General features: G+C 37.7%; 2 protein-coding genes across 4 annotated transcripts; one reads left to right on the top strand and one right to left on the bottom strand.

The window, feature by feature from the left end:
• The first annotated feature begins 1,306 nt into the window (after positions 1-1,306).
• LOC132112848 (pseudouridylate synthase RPUSD2-like) lies at positions 1,307-4,452 on the top strand. Its single transcript, XM_059520546.1, has 3 exons — positions 1,307-2,026; positions 2,105-2,401; positions 3,615-4,452. The coding sequence occupies exons 1-3, from the start codon at positions 1,373-1,375 to the stop codon at positions 4,434-4,436; spliced, it is 1,773 nt and encodes a 590-aa protein (XP_059376529.1). The 5' UTR covers positions 1,307-1,372; the 3' UTR covers positions 4,437-4,452.
• Positions 4,453-5,017: 565 nt separating this feature from the next.
• On the bottom strand, positions 5,018-19,966 carry LOC132112847 (protein dispatched homolog 2). 3 transcript variants are annotated; one of them, XM_059520543.1, is made up of 8 exons: positions 19,704-19,966; positions 14,202-14,606; positions 14,073-14,105; positions 13,690-13,813; positions 12,204-12,328; positions 11,977-12,074; positions 11,772-11,869; positions 5,018-9,664 (listed from the first exon to the last, which is right to left on the bottom strand). In XM_059520543.1, the coding sequence occupies exons 1-8, from the start codon at positions 19,793-19,795 to the stop codon at positions 6,179-6,181; spliced, it is 4,461 nt and encodes a 1,486-aa protein (XP_059376526.1). In that variant the 5' UTR covers positions 19,796-19,966; the 3' UTR covers positions 5,018-6,178. The 3 variants fall into 3 exon arrangements, with proteins under 3 accessions (XP_059376526.1, XP_059376527.1, XP_059376528.1); XM_059520544.1 differs by having other exon boundaries at positions 14,073-14,102; XM_059520545.1 differs by having other exon boundaries at positions 7,782-7,941.
• Between the last annotated feature and the right edge of the window lie 249 nt (positions 19,967-20,215).

The raw sequence follows: 20,215 nt of genomic DNA, 5'->3' as shown, positions 1-20,215 counted from the left end.
ATATGTCATCAACCCAAGACGGAAACAATTCTTTCACTGATAGTGAATAGATCTGCTTCAGCAATATTATTGAAAAAGATAGACATTATTCAAGCACAAGCATTGTGAGTATGTTGTGGTACTTTAAAGACCCCTCCAGTATCAGCAATTCACGTGGAAATGTCAGAGAAATTGACTTTGGCATATTGGACCTCTTTAAAAGGACACATTGAAATCCTTCCAGCTAAAAAGATATTGATGGAGTGTCGGGAACATAACTCAAATAATAGAGGTTTGGGAGGGACTGAGGATATTGGACTGACAAGAATAGATAAGTCCTACAATGGAAATTCCCAAAATACCGCCCTGTTTATTTTTAAAGCCTATAGTAGACCTTCAGACTTTGGAAGAATATAGTCATAAAAGGGGTTATGTTTCCAAGAATGAGATTGCACAAATGTACATGGATTAAATTATAGTCATGAAATTAAAATATTTACAGATGGAAATACATCCATTTTTATATTAATTCTTAATTTTAAGATTAGTATTGCAAAAAGGACAAGTAATCATTTATCAGTTTATTCAGCAGAATTATATCCATTCTGATGGCTCTTCATTGGGTTGAGGAAATACATTTGCTCAGACTCTTTTTCTGTCCTAAAGAGTTTATTAATCTAGACAAGACATATTATTTGATATCCTACAAAGCATGTTCAAAATGCACCAATATAGATTAAGCATGTACCACACATGCTGGGATAGAGGGAAATGAGGAAGCTGATCAAATGGCCAAGAAGGCATTAAAACAAACCGATGCAGATATAAACACATCACTTAGTTAAGCAGAAATGAAAAGAATAATCAGAGTGCCTATGATAAGAAAGATGTGAAATGGGAAGATAAACGGTTGGCATCTATAAAACGTTCAAAAACAAGTTGGAAATGGAAGGAAAAACTTTGGAAGTAGGAAGGACACAATAATATCTAGACTCCGTATTGGTCACTCAGCTCGTAATCAGTCATTATTTATTATTGGTAAACATGAGTCAGGTAATTGCTGAATATTGAAAGTATAACAATTAAGACAATAGAATGCTCCAGCACAGTATAAAGTAATGCAATTATGTTTATTTGTTTATATGTAATGTTTATTTGAAAGCAATATGTTTAATAAATAGAATTTGAAGATCACATAATGAGGTATACAAAATAATTGTATCCTTATGTAATACTCTTTTGGACAAAAGGTTTCCTAAAGGTGTTTTTTGTTGTTGTTGTTGTTGTTGTTGTTGTTACCAATGTACGTCATGTTCCACACTCCAGCCCAGTAGGTGGCGGAAATGCAAGAAGAAGAAGAAGAAGAAGAAGAGTTGTGTCGCTGAGCCGCTGGATGGCATGGTTCACGTGTGTGAAGGGGAAAGTAGCAGGTTTAAATAGGTTACTTTGCGTTGGAAAAAGCGAAAACAGTCATTTTCTGAGACACTTGTATCGAAACACAAACGTGAGTGTTAAAACTCTGGGAACGCTACGGACAGCGCAAGTGTCCTTTATAAACTTGAACTTCCCAAAACAAGAGTCCTACACTGCAGCGCACGCCATGGAGACTAAAGATCCCGCAGTTGAAGAAGACAGCTGTGACACGGACAGCACTGTAAGAACAAACCGCGGTAAACGTAAAAACGAGGAGACCGATGAGGCAGCGAAACAAGACAGCCGCAAGAAGCACAAGAAGAAGTTCGTGAAACAGCTGCGTCCCGGAGAGAGGCATGTGCCTCCGCCGCAGAAACGCAACACGGGCGTGAGTTTCAGTCGAGAACATTTTGAGGAAACCTCCTACTATTTTGAAGGCGGTCTTCGCAGAGTGTATCCTTATTATTTTGATTTTACAACTTACTGTAAGGGACGCTGGGTTGGTAAAACACTGCTAGAGGTTTTTAAGAGTGAATTCCGGGCGGAGTCTCTGGATTACTACAATAAGGCTGTCAAAGAAGGGCGTATTAAACTGAATGAAACACCTGTGGATGACCTGAATATAATACTGAAGGTAAGAGATCACGTGACAACGCCCATTGACTGTCAGTTTACGTGTGCTAGTTTGTTTACTCGTCTTTTGCTCGTCTAGAACAATGACTTTATGAGGAACACCGTGCATCGTCATGAGCCCCCTGTGACTGGGAGGCCCTTGGAGGTTCTGGTGGATGATGGGGAGGTTGTGGTGGTGGATAAACCCGCCTCACTTCCTGTGCATCCCTGTGGCCGCTACCGTCACAATACTGTCATTTTCATTCTGGGAAAGGAGAAAGGCCTTAGTGGCCTTCACACAGTACATCGGCTGGACCGCCTCACCTCAGGTGTGCTGCTGTTTGCTCGTACACTCGAGGTCTCCAAAAAGCTGGATGCGATGGTTCGTGAGAGACAGGTAAGAAAAACTTTCTGAATGACACACATTTGGTGTACAGTCTTAAATATTCTGCATTCTGTCAGTCACAGTTAGCAGGTGTTGAAATCTGCTTACAGTGGTAGTGTAAGGGCTATGCTGACCCACAGACTTAAGGAGAACAGCGTGTCGCTTTAAAAATAAAATCACTTATTCATTTAATAATAAAAAATAGAAATGTAAATGTATCACTTTTCAAATTAAAGAAATAAACAGACATTAAATTCAGTTTATTTAATTTGTTTAAATGTGTTGTTAAGTGTAATAATGGCAATAATTTAAATAGCATTTATATAAAGCATTGACAAATTGCTTTTTTAAATTTTTTTTGTTAAATCAAGTTTAAAAATGCCATTGAACAGTTCACACTTGGAAGTAACCAACTTTATGCTGAATTTTATAACACATCCTCAATAAAACAATGCATGACTGCTACTATAATGTGTGGAGAAAGGTTGAAATAATTAAAATACATATGCTTTTCATAATACAGTTAGGCTTACGCAAATGTAACCTTGCAGACACATCTGTTTTATATGGTCATTGATGTTTATTTAGTTTAAATAAATATTACATATGTAAACTTTGACTTTAGGAAAAACATTTTCCTTTGCATCAAAGAGACACATAAACTACAAGTTTTTTAACTGTATAGATTGTATTTAAAAATGGATAGAAAAACATTTGGCAAAAGTATAAAGAAAATCAGTTGGAAAATGGGTCAAGAAAAGCAATTACACAATGCCTTTCTCGTAATTTTCTAAAAACTTGCATTTAAATATCAGTTATTAATGTTTTTTTTTTAATATATTCTCAACATGAATTCAAGATTTATTTGTGTATATATTTGTCTGTTTGAAAAGGTATTGTATTGTTTTGATGTTACATTTCACTACATTTTTAAATGTGGATGAAATAAATGTAAGAAAAATGTAATACTAAAACCACAAATTAAGAATCTGCTCCCACAACATAGTTTTTGAGAGCCACATATATATAAATATTTGTTTAAACTTTTTTACCCTGCATGTCATGTGGAGGTCTCCATACTGAAATATTAGCTAGAAATTACACAGTGCATGCAATCTCTAAAAGTCTTGAATTTTCAGACAAAGGTCTATAACGTATTCAGAAAACAGAGAAGGTGAATTTTAATTTAATGCAGATTTTAACTGAACTGTTCTTTTTCTCACAGTTAGAGAAGGAGTATGTGTGTCGTGTGGAAGGGCAGTTTCCAGAGGGTGAGGTGGTGTGTGAGGAACCCATCCTGGTAGTGTCCTTCCGCGTGGGCCTCTGTAGGGTGGATCCCAAAGGCAAAGAATCCCGCACAGTTTTCCAGAGACTAAGCTATAACGGGTTCTCTAGTGTAGTCCGCTGTCTGCCTCTCACAGGACGTACGCACCAGATTCGTGTTCATCTTCAGTTCCTTGGCTTTCCAATCCTCAATGATCCCATCTATGGGTCTTCTGCATGGGGTCCAAACAGAGCCAAAGGAGGGCTAGTGGGTATGAGTGATGAAGAGCTTCTAGATGCTCTTATAGAAGAGCATCGTTCAAAGGAGAGTCTGCACTTGTTGGATTTGCCTGACGAAGAGGTGTCAGGAAAGCAATTGCCCAAGAAAGAGTATAGTGATGGTGCTCAAGAACACAATGACCAAATAAACTCACCTGAGTCAAGTGGTGTTGCGTGTGATGACAATTCCTGTAAATTGACACAGGAGGAAGTGAAGGCAGAAGGTAGTCAAAAACTTAACAAGAGCACATCTGCTGCTGAGATTGAGGGGGAGATTAATGGCGCTCATAAAGAAAAGGATTCAGTATCAGATGAAGCCTCCAGAACTGCAAAATCAAATACTTTCATCAGAGATAATTTATGTGGTGAGTGTAAAATTGTGCGACCTGACCCAATGGAGAAGGATTTGATTATGTACCTACACGCATTACGCTACAAAGGACCTGACTTTGAATACTCCACCCAAATGCCTGACTGGGCTAAAGAAGATTGGCTTCAGGATTAAACTAAAATCAGATGTACAGTATTCATGGATCATTCGTTACTTGATTTTCCACGTGTTTACAACGATTGGGTTTAAAAAAAAAATCTTTCCTTGATTACTGTTTACTTTTTAATTTATTTTCATTTAAACGTTAAACTTAGTCAATACTGTGGTGCATTTCTTTTTCGTCATTTTTATTTTTATTCCTTATATTTGAAAAGGACACAATCACATCTGACATGAACATACAGCAATAAGATTTTTTTTCCCTTTTTTTGTGTGAAAAAAAATGGTTTTATATATATATACTTTTCTCCTCTCCCTTCAAATAATAGGTAAGAACAATTTTAATTAAAATGCCATGTTATGTATATAAATTAACCTGAGGTTTTTAGTAAATTTTTTTATGAAAGTCCATTTTCAACCTGTTGTGAACTAAAAACCACCAAAGAAAGTCAGAAATATATTGAAGTATAACCTCAATTTAAAAATATTTTTATTTTTAACTTCATCTTTAACTTCAACTTCTTAACTTCATCATAGTTTATCTTCAGACAACTTCAAATTTGACTTTACGCACAGGCTATCAACAACAGTAGTTCCACAACAGCAGGTTTTATAATACAGCTGCATAATTGTAGGGGAAAAAAACTTTTTGGCACAGAAATCGTTCTTACATTTTGGCACTTTGTTTTTAAAGATGCTTTGACAATGTCAAGTACACATCCACTGGCCTTAATGAAGTAACATTACATCAATCTGAATATAAAAAGTATGTTCTTTCTAGCAAAACATTTTGCAGTATAACCGACATTTGCTAAGATTCCAGTTTCATCTTTGTGCACATCACAAAACACCACATTTTACATACAACCTTTTGCATTCTAAACAATGAGTATCTTTCAACTACATTCCAAACATAGAGGTAACACTCACAGTTTTGTATAGGGTTCAAATGTTGGTATTGCGTTTTTTCATAGATCTGGGATATAAGTGAAACATGTCCACACTCTGAAGCATTCAGATTAAAGAACATTGTTGCAATTGGCCTATACACTGATGGACAGTCATTGTCATTGACTTTTTTTAAAAATGGGTTCTATGGCTCTGGCAATAACAAAAATGATCTTTCCTTACAGCTTTTTTGAAAAGTTAAAAAATATATTATTTTATCATAACATGCCATAAAATATGTAAAACAGTTACAGCCACAGTAGCAAGCACATATATGCCAAGTGTTCCTGGCATAAATTGTGTAAAATTACTGTAGTGGATTATTTAAGAGCTTTGTTAGTGTATAATAATTGAAAATAGTTTGGAGAACTTAACTGGTTGAGTCTAAAAAACAGTAAAAGGACCTTGTGAATGATTGTGACCTTTGCAAAATTATGGAGTTTAGTTAAAAAGCTCATGGCTTGGATGTCTAAAAGATCAGGCACAATTGTTCTTTAAGTGTTTGTAAGTTTGCAGTTCAAGGCCCCTGAAGAAAGGCTTTTTCAAAGGCTATTGTGGGTGCACATTCAGTGTATATTTACATGACATGCAAGGAATCATGCTACAAAAAAAAACAGTCCTCTTAAATTTTTTATAAGCACTGTGTATATTTCCAAACAGTTAACTGGTCTTTTTTTTATCAGGTATTCATTTTCAGACAGATTCAGAAATGTAATAATATGCTGCTGACTACAAAAGTTAATCCCACCTTATAAAGTACTGGCCATGCTGTGGTTGTTTAGATTTGCTCAGTGTGTTGCCAATATTTATCAGCTGCCACCTTCACCTTTTCCTTCCCTTTTTATCCAAACATCAGGCATATCAGGTTTGCTGTTGGGCAGTATCACTGGCACATCACTTTGTGTTGTCCTCAACCTACCAGACCCCGGGGAGGCAAGGTCATATACAGTCTCCTTCAAGGACAGACGTAAAGTGTCCCTCTTGCTGTTTAGGTGGCCAGGTTGTAACTCCTCCTCTAACTTAAAAGCTTGAGGGACTAAGATAGCAGGTTCTACCTCACTTAAGCAAGTCTCATTGGAGTCTTCGAGTCCCTCCATGGAGCTCTGAGACTGACATGACAAAAGCAGTTTGTGTAAATGACAGCTAGTGGCTTCTTCTATTGAGAGTGACCTCTCATTGACAGTATCAGTAGTCTGAGTGATCGTGATTTCTTCCATGCTAGAGGAAGACGACAAAGACACGTTCCAAAGTTGAAGACAGCTGCTAGACTGGCCTCGACATTTCTTGCACAAAACCTTTTCCTTAGATGCATCTTGTGAAGGTGCAACCACGGGACGCAAAATGTTCTCTTTGTACGGAGATGAGGTCTGGAGTGCTGGAGGCGGGTTGCAACCTTTAAGATGTCTGCTACACATTTCTGCGCTGTCAGCCTCAATGCTGATTCGATCATAGTCTTGCCTTGGACTAAGGCCACAGAACTGAATATCATCAGAAAGGACAGAAGGCCTGTTGGACAGCTTGCTGGTGCAAGTGCTATTCTCGAAGCTGTCGCTCAGCTGGCAAGCAAGTGGCTGCAGTTCATACTTTTCTGGCTCCCTTCCACCGACTGGTTGCCGCTTTCTATGGTTTTGCTGATTGAGGCAAAGAAAGCCTTCGCTTTCCTTATTAAAACTTCTTTGAACCCGAGAGCTTGTGCCACAGCCAAATGCCCCATTAGCTGTGGGATTGGTGGTCCTGGGTTCTGTAGCCGAACAGGACGACAGTATATTTTCAGTGGCTGGCTTTGTAACACAAGGTAGGGTTATTCTCCCGCAGTTCTTCTGGGGTCCAAAGAAGCAGCACAGTGACTGGAAGAAGAAAGTGGCAAAGCCGCATGCAACACACTTCACAAGCAAAAGAAAGATCCCAAGCTTTCTGAAAAGCAATGCAGTTGCGGGTAGCATAATAATGCCCACGCAAAAATACGCCCCAGCACCAGTAGCTACTGGGCAACCCATTCTCTTCAGGGAATGTGCAACCCTGCCAAGTCTTTCACTGTGTGGGGCCAGGCTGTATGAAATGCAATAATTGGCCACAAAGTCAACAGAAAGACCTGCAGCTGCTGAAATGAAGAGTGCTTCCACACCATTTAACTGCCATTCTAAGAGCACAAGGAGGCCAACAGTAGCAAACACACTTCCTCCCACCGCAACGGACACGTAGAGACTTAATGGAATATTCCATGTCATTAGTAAGAGTAGTACAAATGTGAGAGCTACTGAAAAGCCTGCCACCTCCAAAGTCTCTGAACTTAAGCATTGCTGGAAATCATATAATCCTAGTTGACTTACAAACCATCCTTTCTGGAGTCCCACTGGAGCCTTGGAGATTTCCCCATTAAACCACGATAAGATCTCTTGGTAGAACTGAGACATCCTGCTGAAGTTGAAGCTGTAAAGTTGTACAGTCTTGAATATTACAACAAGGGCAGTGATTCGACCCTCTGAGTCAAACCTTAGGCCTCCAGCACTGGGTGAGTGCCCTTCTGCATGCTGCTCTGCCACCATCATGCTAAGGCACTGCTCGAAAACACCTGGGGGGTAAGGAAAGGGAATATTATTGCAGCAGAAGCTAAATGCGTCCTCACTTTCAGAACAGCGACGTATAGAAACCCAGTGAATCAATTGTTCCACAAAACACACATTGTCTTCTACTGTTTCTTGGTGAGCTGATAATGGAGAATAGAAGCTCTGGTTTTGAATTTTTCCACACAGATCCCGCAACCATATCTGGGCTTGGGGGCTGCTCATATTAAATCCTGGATCAAGAGCTAAAGATCCATTACTTTTTGGATCGAAGTGGTCACCATCATCTGATGGAATGACGCCCCAAATTAGAGTCACCGACATGGGTTCATCTTCACCCCGTTTCATTCGCTCAAACATAAACTGGTGGCGATATTCAGCATCATATCTCTCAAAGGGATGACTGGAGCGGAACAGCTGAGTTGTTCTGCTGTCTGAAGTTGGCAGTTTCATGCCAGGGTCCACACATGATATGTACGTCCCTCCGGCTGCAAGCACTGCAAACCAGCAGATCCATATATATCGGAATTTCACCACTCCACAAGGCAGGATCTTTAAAAAAAGCAGGTTTGATGTGTCTGAAAACCCTCGCCCTAATGTCCGAAGCTTTTGTCTCAAGATAAACACACAACGCTTTCTTGAACTTGTCTCCCAGAATCCACCCGTATTTTTGGAGCAGCAGGGCTTCCAAACTGCCTTCGCTACAGGGTTTGAAGCCTGCACAGCATAGCGTTCTTGCAAAATGAGGGTGCACGGAAGCCAAATAAGAGCAAATAATGTGTTGATTAATGAGGCACTGCCAAGATATACAGCGTAGCATCTCACGGCAGTGATGCTGCTTATGTAGCCTGAGTAAAACGTGATGCTAGATGTCAGACCCGACACTAATATCAAGTATCCCATTTCCTGTAGAACCCTGTTCATTCTCTTTTTAGGGACAGCTGGAGGATTGTGGCTCAGCTGCAGTTTCCAGAAATCAACAAAAGTCAGGGCTTGATTCAGACAGCTTCCCAAAAGCACAAGGACTGATGCAAGGTTGAGGAGTGGAAAAAATGTCAAGCGAAATGCAACTTTGTAGAAAAAATATGAGGTGGAAAGTGATAATATGACAGCAACCAGAGACATTAATGCTATAAATAGTGATTTGAGATATAGTCCCATTGTGAACAAAAGTGCAAGAGCTGCAAGAACAGGATAGACAGAGTCCCGTGCCAAGTAATACTTGAAAAGTTTTTGTTTAATTCCCAAATCCATTCCCGTTATGGAAGTGTTATTGTATGTTAGTTCATGACCCTCTAAATGGTCCAAATAAATTTTCATGAGTGGATCTCCCTTTTTCACTGGGAGAAATACAATGCTATATTTTAAGGAGGGAACCTTGTATTCAACTGTCTGTGGCCCCAGGAAGTCTTTGTCCACAAGGTAATGGAGAATCTGGAAGATGCTTGACAGTTTACAGCGGTGTGGAACGGATACACAGCGGCCAAATTTACTCCTCTCAGTACATGATGCAATCAGTCTTCCATCATGATAGTAAGGGGCACAGAATCTGAGCAGGCTAAGGCTTTGAGATACCTGCCGTGCAGTCAGACTAAAGCAGGAAGAAACGTTGTTAAGAACAGCCAAATAGTTTCCCAGAGACCAACTTGGACAGCACTCATTCTTCACCATGGAGCCATGTAACTCTGATCTGACCTGGCAAAGTTTATCAAATTGTGTCCCAGAACGGATCTAAAATGAGTAATAAAAAATATCATTTTTCAGTTACAATATTTCAATTTGAAAACAGTTGTACTGCAGTTTTCATGCTTATTCATCTCATTCAATTTTGTAGGTATTTGTAGATAAAGTTTTTTGTATGTTTGGATATATGCAGACAAATACTATATATGAATATTGACAGCACCTAAAATGTACAGGAACCAAAAAAACCTTTACCAATCTGTGATATTTATATTAGAAGTACAGGTGCTGGTCATATAATTAGAATATCATCAAAAAGTTGATTTATTTCACTAATTCCATTCAAAAAGTGAAACTTGTATACTATATTTATTTATTACACACAGACTGATATATTTAAAATGTTTATTTCTTTTAATTTTGATGTTTATAACTGACACCTAAGGAAAATTCCAAATTCAGTATCTCAGAAAATTAGAATATTGTGAAAAGGTTCGATATACCTGGTGCCACACTCTAATCAGCTAATTAACTCAAAACACCTGCAAAGGCCTTTAAATGGTCTCTCAGTCTAGTTCTGTAGGCTAAACAATCATGGGGAAGACTGCTGAATTGACAGTTGTCCAAAAGACGGCCATTGACACCTGACACAATGAGGGCAAGACACAAAAGATCATTGCAAAAGAGGCTGGCTGTCCACAGAGCTCTGTGTCCAAGCACATTAATAGAGAGGCGAAGGGAAGGAAAAGATGTGATAGAAAAAAAGTGTACAAGCAATAGGGATAACCGCACCCTGGAGAGAATTCTGAAACAAAACCCATTCAAAAATGTGGTGGAGATTCACAAAGAGTGGACTGCAGCTGGAGTCAGTGCTTCAAGAACCACTACACACAGACGTATGCAAGACATGGGTTTCAGCTGTCGCATTCCTTGTGCCAAGCCACTCTTGAATAACAGACAGCGTCAGAAGCATCTTGCTTCAAAAAGGACTGGACTGCAGCTGAGTTGTCCAAAGTTATGTGCTCTGATGAAAGTAAATTTTGCATTTCCTTTGGAAATCAGGGTCCCGGAGTCTGGAGGAAGAGAGGAGAGGCACACAATCCACGTTTCTTGAGGTCCAGTGTAAAGTTTCCATAGTCAGTGATGGTTTGGGGTCCCATGTCATCTGCTAGTGTTGGTCCACTGTGTTTTCTGAGGTCCAAGGTCAACACAGCCAGGAAGTTTTAGATCACTTCATGCTTCCTGCTGCTGACCAACTTTATGGAGGTGCAGATTTCATTCCAACAGGACTTGACCCCTGCACACAGTGCCAAAGCTTCCAGTACCTGGTTTAAGGACCATGGTATCCCTGTTCTTAATTGGCCAGCAAACTTGCCTGACCTTAACCCCAGAGGAAATCAATGGGGTATTGTGAAGAGGAAGATGCGATATGCCAGACCCAAGAATGCAGAAGAGCTGAAGGCCACTATCAGAGCAACCTGGGATCTCATAACACCTGAGCAGTGCCACAGACTGATCGACTCCATGCCACGCCGCATTGCTGCAGTATTTCAGGCAAAAGGAGCCCCAACTATGTATTGAGTGCTGTACATGCTCATTCTTTTCATTTTTATACTTTTTAGTTGGCCAAGATTTAAAAAAATCCTTTCTTTGTATTGGTCTTAATTTAAATTATAATTTCTGAGATACTGAATTTGGGATTTTCTTTAGTTGTCAGTTATAATCATCAAAACCAAAAGAAATAAACATGAAATATATCATTCTGTGTGTAATGAATGAATATAATATACAAGTTTCACTTTTTGAATGGATTTAATGAAATCAACTTTTTGTTGATATTCTAATTATATGACCAGCACCTGTATATTTGTTTTGATTATTTATGTACATCTCTACAAATCATTTGTATAAAAAATGCTTTTAGATGCATTTTAGATGTTGTCAGTGTGTTCAGTGCAGCAAAAATTGTATGTGTGCCAGAACCAAACTTTATGTACAAATATCTATAATTACTAATGAGATCACAGTAAATTCTCTACTATTTGAATCTGATTATTAATGAATAGATTTTATCAGACATATCCATCAAACCACTGCATTTAAAAATTTCTTAAGAATATTATGCCCTTTTGGAAAAATACAGTCCTTGTTTTACCTGTGACTCTTCCATCTGGCACATGGAGTGAATTGCCTTTAGACTCCAGAGACTGGCAGAGTTTCCAGAGCGGAAGACCAGCTGAGCATAGTGCTCTCCTACAGGACCACACATTGGGTGACAGAAAACAACATAAAACATTGTGTGCTCCATTTATTGATTTATTTGATTTGGAAATATCTGATAATACATTAAGTAAAATCACCTGGGGCATTACAAAAAAAGTTGTGCACGGTGTTATCTCTGCGCAACATTCTTCTTGATCGTTCTCTTGATTGAGGTTCAGATTTAACTGTGTCTTCTCTGTAAGACAAACATGATTTTTTCTGCCCTTTAGTAATAAAAGCAATCTGAATCTAAAAGCAAGCAGCAGTCTGATTTAGTGAAATGCTGAATTTAATTTAAAAGTATTTTTAGTATCATAAGTAATACCCTGCTATTCTTTCTGTGAGTTGCCATGGAAATGGGGACAGTGATTTTCCAGGTCCAGTGTTTTGCTGTAACCTCATCCACGTTGCTAGCCGGATACTTATATCTGTTCCACGAGGTTCAAATCCCTGTGAGGTTCGATCAAAGACATGAACGGTGAGAAGAAACTCTTTGAAGTCATTATAAAAATGAATTTAAGATATTTGAGAGGCTAATTTACAATTCTAATGATGAAAGGCCACCGCTGGTCACTTTATTTTCAGAAACGTATTCATTGGCAAAACCCTATTTCTGCCTCAGAGTAAAAAAAAAAAATTAAATCACAATTTCATCATTATTACTTGTAAAGACTTTATTACTCTTAGGTGTAGAGCCCATTCCCATTGAAATATAACATTTGTCATAAATTTATAATTGTGAGTTAACATATTGCAATTCTGAGTTTATATCTCACAAATCACTTTTTTTTTTTTTCTCAAGTCAGAATTGTGAGGAAAAAAGGTGACCGTTATCTGATGGTAGAGACATGGCTTCCATAGTAATCTTATGTTGTAAATCTCACAATTGTAACACTTTTTTCAAACTGTAACTTTTTATCTCACAATATGAGTTTATCTGTACGGAGCCCCGCACATGACATGCAGGAAAAAATATTAGGCTAAATCGTGTGCATGATTTACTAATTTGTTCCCCTTTAATGTACTAAAATGTGCACACGATTACTATAGCATTTCCTAGATTTACTATTTGGTTCACTCGATTTATAAATTGTGCACACGATTTACTAATTGTGCGCACGATTTAGCAAATCGAGGGAGCGCAATAGCAAATCGAGGGAATGCAATAGTAAATCGAGGGAATGCAATAGTAATCGTGTGCACGTTTTAGTACATTGAGGGAATGAATTAGTAAATTGTGCGCACAATTTATTTATTTTTTCCTGCATGTCATGTGCGGGGCTCTGTATATCTGTTATTCTGAACTTGATCTTACTTTTTTTTTTTTTTTTTTACTTAATTTTTATGTCACTTTTAGTATATGCCTTATTTACATTTGTTCTTGTAGTACTAACAGATGCATAAACATGAAGCATCAAATGGATAGTTCACCCAAAAATGAAAATTCTGTCATTAATTACTCACCTTCATGTCGTTCCAAACCTACAAGACCTTTGTTCATCTTCAGAACACAAATTAAGATTTTTTGTTTTTATGAAATCCAAGAGTCTTTTGACCCTCCATAGACAGAAAACAATTTCAAGGCCCAAAAAGGTAGTAAGGACATTGGTAAAACAGTCCATGTGACATCAGTGGCTCAATCCGTAATTTTATGAAGCTACAAGAACACTTTTTGTGTGCAAAGGAATACACATTTGTGTTCCAAAGATGAACAGTTTGGAATGACATAAGTAATTAATGACAGAATATTTATTTTTGGGTGAACTATCATTATTATTTATCAAATATATTACAGAGATCCAGATACTCACCAGCAAAGGGTCAGAGAAGTCTGGCAGAGGACCAGTCAAAATCCCAGCAAGGGAACATGCAAACAGAACTACTGTACATGAGATGAGTACGGTCATCGGGTACTCAACTATAACCTGGGAATAGCTGTAAAATAAATGATGTTCATATTATTAAGTTTAATCTAATTGCTGTATGCCATATGGACTTATATTACACTGCTGGTATTCACCAAACTGCATTTACATGCATTTTTTGCTTAGTATTTGAATGCTTCTTCCAAATTCCTCTAAATAAATGTTAATGTTCACTACTGTATTACTGTGTATAAAAATCTTAATAATGATTTTCATGTGACTGTTATATAAACAAATAAATATCATTAGTTGCTATAAAAGCATCTCACCTCCTTGGTATCCTATGCAAACCAGCATTCCTACTGAGCAGACAGACATAGTGATTAACATAATTAAATGTTTACAATCAATTATGTCCATTACAATGATATTTATACAAAAAAAAAAAGAGTCCGGACCTCACTGTCACCATGTGACGCTGTGCAGGCTTGTGGTTACTGCCATCATGAGATTCATGAAGCCAATGGCACTGTGTTTTATTGTGACACGAAGGAAGGCGTGATGGACTGCAACTATGGACCGTCTTCACAGGACTAGCTGAACAGTCTGCCTGATGGTAAGCATTCATTTGACCTGGACAGACATTGCGTTGATTCGACTGCTGGTGGCCACAGCCGGGGCATCGTTTGCGTTGTGGTGAATGATAGCCAGATCCCTGCGACAATTGACGATGGAGCTGAGTAGAGGAGTGAGACTTGAGTGGACTGCTGCTGTCAGCTTGGTTCTCCTCTATCTTGACCAAACGCATCTGAAATTCTATGCTGTCACTGTCTGGAGGACACAGCGAAACCTCAGGGACCTCACTGTTATTAAAAGAGTCACATGATTTATCAATCATCAAATATTTCCAGTCTATTCCATAGCTACTTTCACACCACTTCATTTTAGAAAAATGCAAGTCACATTAATTATGTTGAAGTGAAGAAATCAAGACCTTTCAATATTTTGCAATGAACCAAGTAGAACTGTTTCAAGAACAGCCTTGAATAAATCACTCATTGAATGATTGATTCAACAATCCAGTTGAGTCATTTTGGGAAATTAATTATTTTCACTTCACTAAATGTCAGTTCATAACTTTGTGCTTCACTACACTTAAGGAAAAAACATGTTGTTCCTAGTTACGTGATTAAATTGGAACCTGCTCTGAGAGGCAGTTATGATGTCAGATTTGTATTGAATTATTCTTTTGAACTGATTCTTATAAAACGTCTGAACTGGTTTACAAGTGAACTGACTGAGTTCTAGCTATAAGAGTGATTAGATGACAGAATTAGTCATTTCTGATGTAAATGATAAAATAATTTGACATATATATATTCTATGTTATATATATAATATATGTATATTCTATATTCTATATAGTTCTATGTGCTAAACATAAAAGGGTTGTTATTAAACTGCTGATGGTGTTTATGCATATAATAATGCATACTGCATTTAAGTACTGCATCTTGCTGTTGATTTCACCTGTTTGTACACACACTTTCAATTTCCGTGCACTGAATGTCTGAATCCATCATACTGACCAACAAATAAAATTAGTTTAAAAGGAAAGTTCGCCCAAAAATGAAAATTCTGTCATTAATTACTAACCCCGATGTTGTTCCAAACCTGTAAGACCTTCGTCCACCTTCAGAGCACAATTTAAGACATTTTTGATGAAATGCGAAGAGCGAAAGCTTCAAGAATCATTTTTGTGCCGTTATTTCTGTTTTCTTTGCACACAAAAACTATTCTGGTAGCTTCATAAAATTAAGGTTAAACCACTGATGTCACATGGCTATATAAACGACTTTCTGGGCTTTGAACTTCTCAGTTCTGTTGCTGTCCATGGAGGGTCAGAAAGCTCTCAGATTGAATCAAAAATATCTTAATTTGTGTTCCAAAGAGGTCTATCCCTTTAAAGATTTGTTTTTTTTATTTTGTAATATAAAATAATTAGCTGTCCCACTTTGGTTTGGTTTGCTTTAAAAGCTTATGGTTGTCTTGTTTTGTCTGAAAAATATGACTAACATACAGTTTATTTCTGCCAGGAAATGGCCTATAGAGAATTTTTGAGTGCACATCTGAGTTGCTGGCAACATACTGTATATTAGATTAGCATTGCTGTCTAAAAAAGGTTTCGGCGAAATGCTTGTAGGCCCAATTAGGCCAAGAAGGAGGGACTCCATTAGCTTACTCTGTCAATCTCATAAAAGCCTGTTCAGATGAGAGAAAAGGGCTCACTGGTGCTTACAACTCAACTGCTTAAAATGTACTGCTAAATAATATAAATCACCACGAAGAACCAGAGCTTAAGATCCAGTATTCATGTATTTATTATTCAGTTAATTCACAATACTAATAATAACATTTATGACTCTTTATGGGGTACCTTTAGTTTTTATTATGCTGAATTGTTAAAGTATGCTCTCAGCTAACCGAGTTCAGAAAAGGTAAAATATAGTGTCATAATATAAACTTTTTTTTCTGCTTATCCATTTACCACATTTCAACTATAAAGTTGGCAGGTTTGGTGCAATTTCAACTACTCTCTTAAACATTAACAGGTCCTAATAACAATGAAATCGTAAGCTTTTAACAAGCTTGTTTTTACACAGATGTACTGCTGACTCTTTAGTAATACCAAGGTGACAAGCTATGCAAACACTGGTACACATGACTGCTGTAAATGTGTTCAAATAACAACTAAGCTGTCTTTTTTTGGATTCTTTAGATGTGCAAACTAATTTAGGCAGATTATAATACGCAAGACCGATCCCCTTTGGCCACTGACAATACAAACAACTAAGATAAATCATGTGCAAGGAAAATAAAATGACTTTTGAACCAGAAGTGTTGGAATAAATGCTACATTTCACCAGGATTAAACAGTACACTTGCTCCTAACCCTCAGCCCTTTTTATCTCCCATTACTGAAGCATCTTGGGTGGCTTAATATAATTCAAAATAATTCTTGACACATTGCTTATTTGGATGTGAACTGCTTCATCTCCATTAACTTCATCCTTAAGATCACCACCCTAGAAACAGCAAAGCAGGGTCTCTTAATTTGCTTCCTTGTATGAGATATTGCAGAGGTGTACTGTACAAACATACTGTACTCTTACATTTTACTGACTGACAGCATATATAAATATAAAGCATGGCAATCTTCTCTAAACACAGAGCTGCAAAAATAGCATCAGGAAATTTGATAATGCAATCTAATGTATAATGAACTCATTATTGTAATCAGATATAATAAAGTTTTGCTACATTACAAGAGAGTGTGCTTGTTCCCATTAAAAGGCTTTCTGAAGAATTTCTACATAATTTTATTAAATTTCTATATATGTTATCAAAAGCTCAGCAACAGCAGGCATAATTTTCCTGCGATGACCCTCCAGCATCTGATGGAGCTCATGGGTTTTGGTTTTGATAGTTATCAAAAGGAACACAGGCTTAATTCGATTTGACAGCTCTGCAGCTGGTACGCCGTGTCAGACGGTCTGCGCTGCCAGAACTCAGAGGTGATTGTTGTGGCCTGTGTGAAATCAGTTAATCTTTTCAGCATCAGACAAAGAAAAACACCATATTTACTGATGAGATCCCATCCTGAACCCAGCAATGACTCAAGGATAAGGAAAACTGAGCTTAATGGATATGACTGTAATTTCCAGAGTGAATTTGCTCATAAAATGCCCTATTTAACTACAGACCGCTTAAATGTTTACTGGAGCAAGCATAAATATTTAGTAAATACCTAATTTGTTTGCTCCCTTTGCACCAATTCGTATGTGCATATAAATAATATTCTGCAGTTACATTGCTCAGTTCATATTCACATCTCCCCTAAGCTTTTTACTCAGTGGATCTTGTTTGGTAGGAGTCATGATCTGGAATAAATGACTGGAATGTAACAGAAACTGATCTGATTGAACAGATGCCCTCACAGCATTTCAGTGAATGTCAGCCATGTTGGCCGGAAAATTCTGCCTAATATCATGTAGTATAATGCACACTTACACTGCTTGAGATTTACTTCAGGCCACTGATACCTATGGTGACTCAATCCAGATCAAAAATAATTGGACCGATTCACAAGGGTGAATCAAGTGACACTGCTCATAGGCTTAGGTTGATTCAGTGATTCTAAATACTTTTCTATTTGAATGAAACCAGGTAATTTAGATGTTACCTTTTTCAAGCGAATGAACACATGCAGACTAAATTAAACTATTATAAATTGTTATCTCAGTAGTGTAATTCGTAACTAAAAGATTCAGATTAATGACTTTGTAACCAGTCTGTAACATCTCCCGGGCTTGTTTGTGATAGTTTTGGGAGATGAAGCACTTGCTTTTGTGTGCAGGATACGTGCAACCATTTTAAGAAACATAAACAGCAGATAAAAACATGGAACAAAACCTTTGATTAACAAATCAAAGGCTGGTAAGAGGGGCCCACGTGTGAGCGCCGCACTGGAATATAAAGACAAGGCTTCTCTTGAGAGGGTCATACTGAAACATGAGTCACTGCAGCTTCAGCTGGATCTTCTCCACCAAATCTGAGGAACGCATCTCACCATCTGCTCAGCAGTACTTTGATCTACAAATAGATTTCGTCATTAAAGATAACCATTGTCGATACAGAACAGGAAACTACACCTAGTTATGCTGAAGCAAAATGTCTCATTCAGAGCAGATGAGCAGAGTAACTGTGATTAACATTCTCAGTCAATCGTCTAACACCTCCATTTAGAGTCTTAGATCCCTGTGTAGTTCATTATTAGAATTACTCCAGACAAAAAGAAACATGCCTGACTAATGAGGCTAGAAAAAAAGATTTACTCTTCTTTTTTGTTTTGCCATCCATTAAAAGAAGTGGAAAAGTGAGATATTTCTCAAGTGCCACTCTGAATAGCAAGTGTATTGGTTTTCTAAATATGAAATAAAAACATGTTAATACTAATAATTTGTGTCCAAAAACATCAAGATTGTCTTCAGATCAGAGATCACAATGGCATACACATAGATAACAGCAAAAAAAAAAATAGTACACTACACTAATATCTCTCTTTAAAGCAGTTCATTCTGTTAGATACAATTATAGATACTGATGTTACTATAAAACATTTTAAACATAAAAGGTTGACATCATGTCAGTTCCACACTAAGCAACTTTGGCTTTTCATTTCTGACCTTTTAAGCATTCTATACATTTTATCATAATCAGGCTAATAATAATAAAACTATTATACATTAATTTAGATGACCAGATCATATGGTGTACCCTATAAATACTTCTGTTCATTTTAATATTCAAATTTACTTTTTATCATGTATGTACTGCATAACAGGAATGATTTATCTTAGCCTAATAATATAAAGAATGACTGACATGATGTGCCTCATATTTTTAAGCTAAATTTGCAAGGGGCAGAATTTGCTGCAGAATATTATTTTGTCATTCATTGCAAGCATTTTAAGAATATTTCCCAAGTGTCCTTTTGAATGTCAGATGTACTGTAGGTCAAATATAAATTAACATGGAGTTTGCCATAGAAATTCGCACATAGGCTTTTGTGACCAAACACATCAACTGTAGCATCAAAATCAGCGTTCATGTCAGTTTATGGATAACATAAGGACAAACCCAACTAATTATACTATTTCGTAGTATTTATTCCCTGGCGGTCTCCTTGTACTTTCAAAATACTATGTGGTTGTTATCCTCAGAGAATAGTATTTTTCACTTGTAAACAATGGCCAAGTGGGTCTAATATTGGGACACCTTAAAAGCGACGAGTTCGTTATAACCGTCTGTTCGCAAAAACAAGCATTTAAAAGACTTACGTTCACTCACAAACACACTTGCTCCAACAATTAGCCTTATAAGCCCCGCCATCCACGTACCTCTGAGGTGCTTCCTGAGAAGGTCCCTCTGTCGTGGATGAATCTGTGATGTCAGCATCATCGCGCTCTCTAGAAATGGACACGGCATTCATGGTAGTGAATGTAATTTCCGACTGTCCCTATCAAATGTCTAATTCTTAGCAGGATGCAGTCGAAGCAGGTTGTGGTCGTGCTGTTGTAGGAAGCCTCCGTTAGTGAATGTATGGAGGCTGCTTCATCGTGGCGCTGTGACCTGAGGTGTTGACAGTGAGTTGAGCGCGCGCTGTTCACCCGAGGGTGGTGCTGGAGAACAAAACCACTTCGCCTTAACACTGCAAGGGTGTGCAGCCAAAGACATAGCGAAATTAGAAATGATCTGGTATTCTTTTCAGTCAAATGACAAGAAGCTGCAGTGGTTTGCTGCATACAATGCAATACGTTTTTGACAGTTGTAATTCGGCTAATGGAATAGAATGGGGCTAGTTGTCACATGTACGGGCTACATTTAATTAACTCTTGGATTATTGAGTCAA

The sequence above is a fragment of the Carassius carassius genome, chromosome 32, assembly GCF_963082965.1.
Source record: "Carassius carassius chromosome 32, fCarCar2.1, whole genome shotgun sequence".
Taxonomy (NCBI): domain Eukaryota; kingdom Metazoa; phylum Chordata; class Actinopteri; order Cypriniformes; family Cyprinidae; genus Carassius; species Carassius carassius.
Note: the sequence above shows the minus strand (reverse complement) of the source record. Positions and strands in the feature narration are given on the sequence as shown.

What these genes read in the sequence shown, in the direction of transcription:
- LOC132112848 (XM_059520546.1), top strand. Translation starts at nt 1,373, where the DNA reads ATGGCATGGTTCACGTGTGTGAAGGGGAAAGTAGCAGGTTTAAATAGG. An exon ending in ACCTGAATATAATACTGAAG is followed by an intron (nt 2,027 to 2,104) that starts GTAAGAGATCAC and finishes TTGCTCGTCTAG; the next exon opens with AACAATGACTTTATGAGGAA. An exon ending in CGATGGTTCGTGAGAGACAG is followed by an intron (nt 2,402 to 3,614) that starts GTAAGAAAAACT and finishes TTTTTCTCACAG; the next exon opens with TTAGAGAAGGAGTATGTGTG.
- LOC132112847 (XM_059520543.1), bottom strand. Translation starts at nt 19,795, where the DNA reads ATGAATGCCGTGTCCATTTCTAGAGAGCGCGATGATGCTGACATCACA. An exon ending in TCTCAGGAAGCACCTCAGAG is followed by an intron (nt 14,607 to 19,703) that starts GTACGTGGATGG and finishes TTTTAATAACAG; the next exon opens with TGAGGTCCCTGAGGTTTCGC. An exon ending in TTGCATAGGATACCAAGGAG is followed by an intron (nt 13,814 to 14,072) that starts GTGAGATGCTTT and finishes TTTATTTTACAG; the next exon opens with CTATTCCCAGGTTATAGTTG.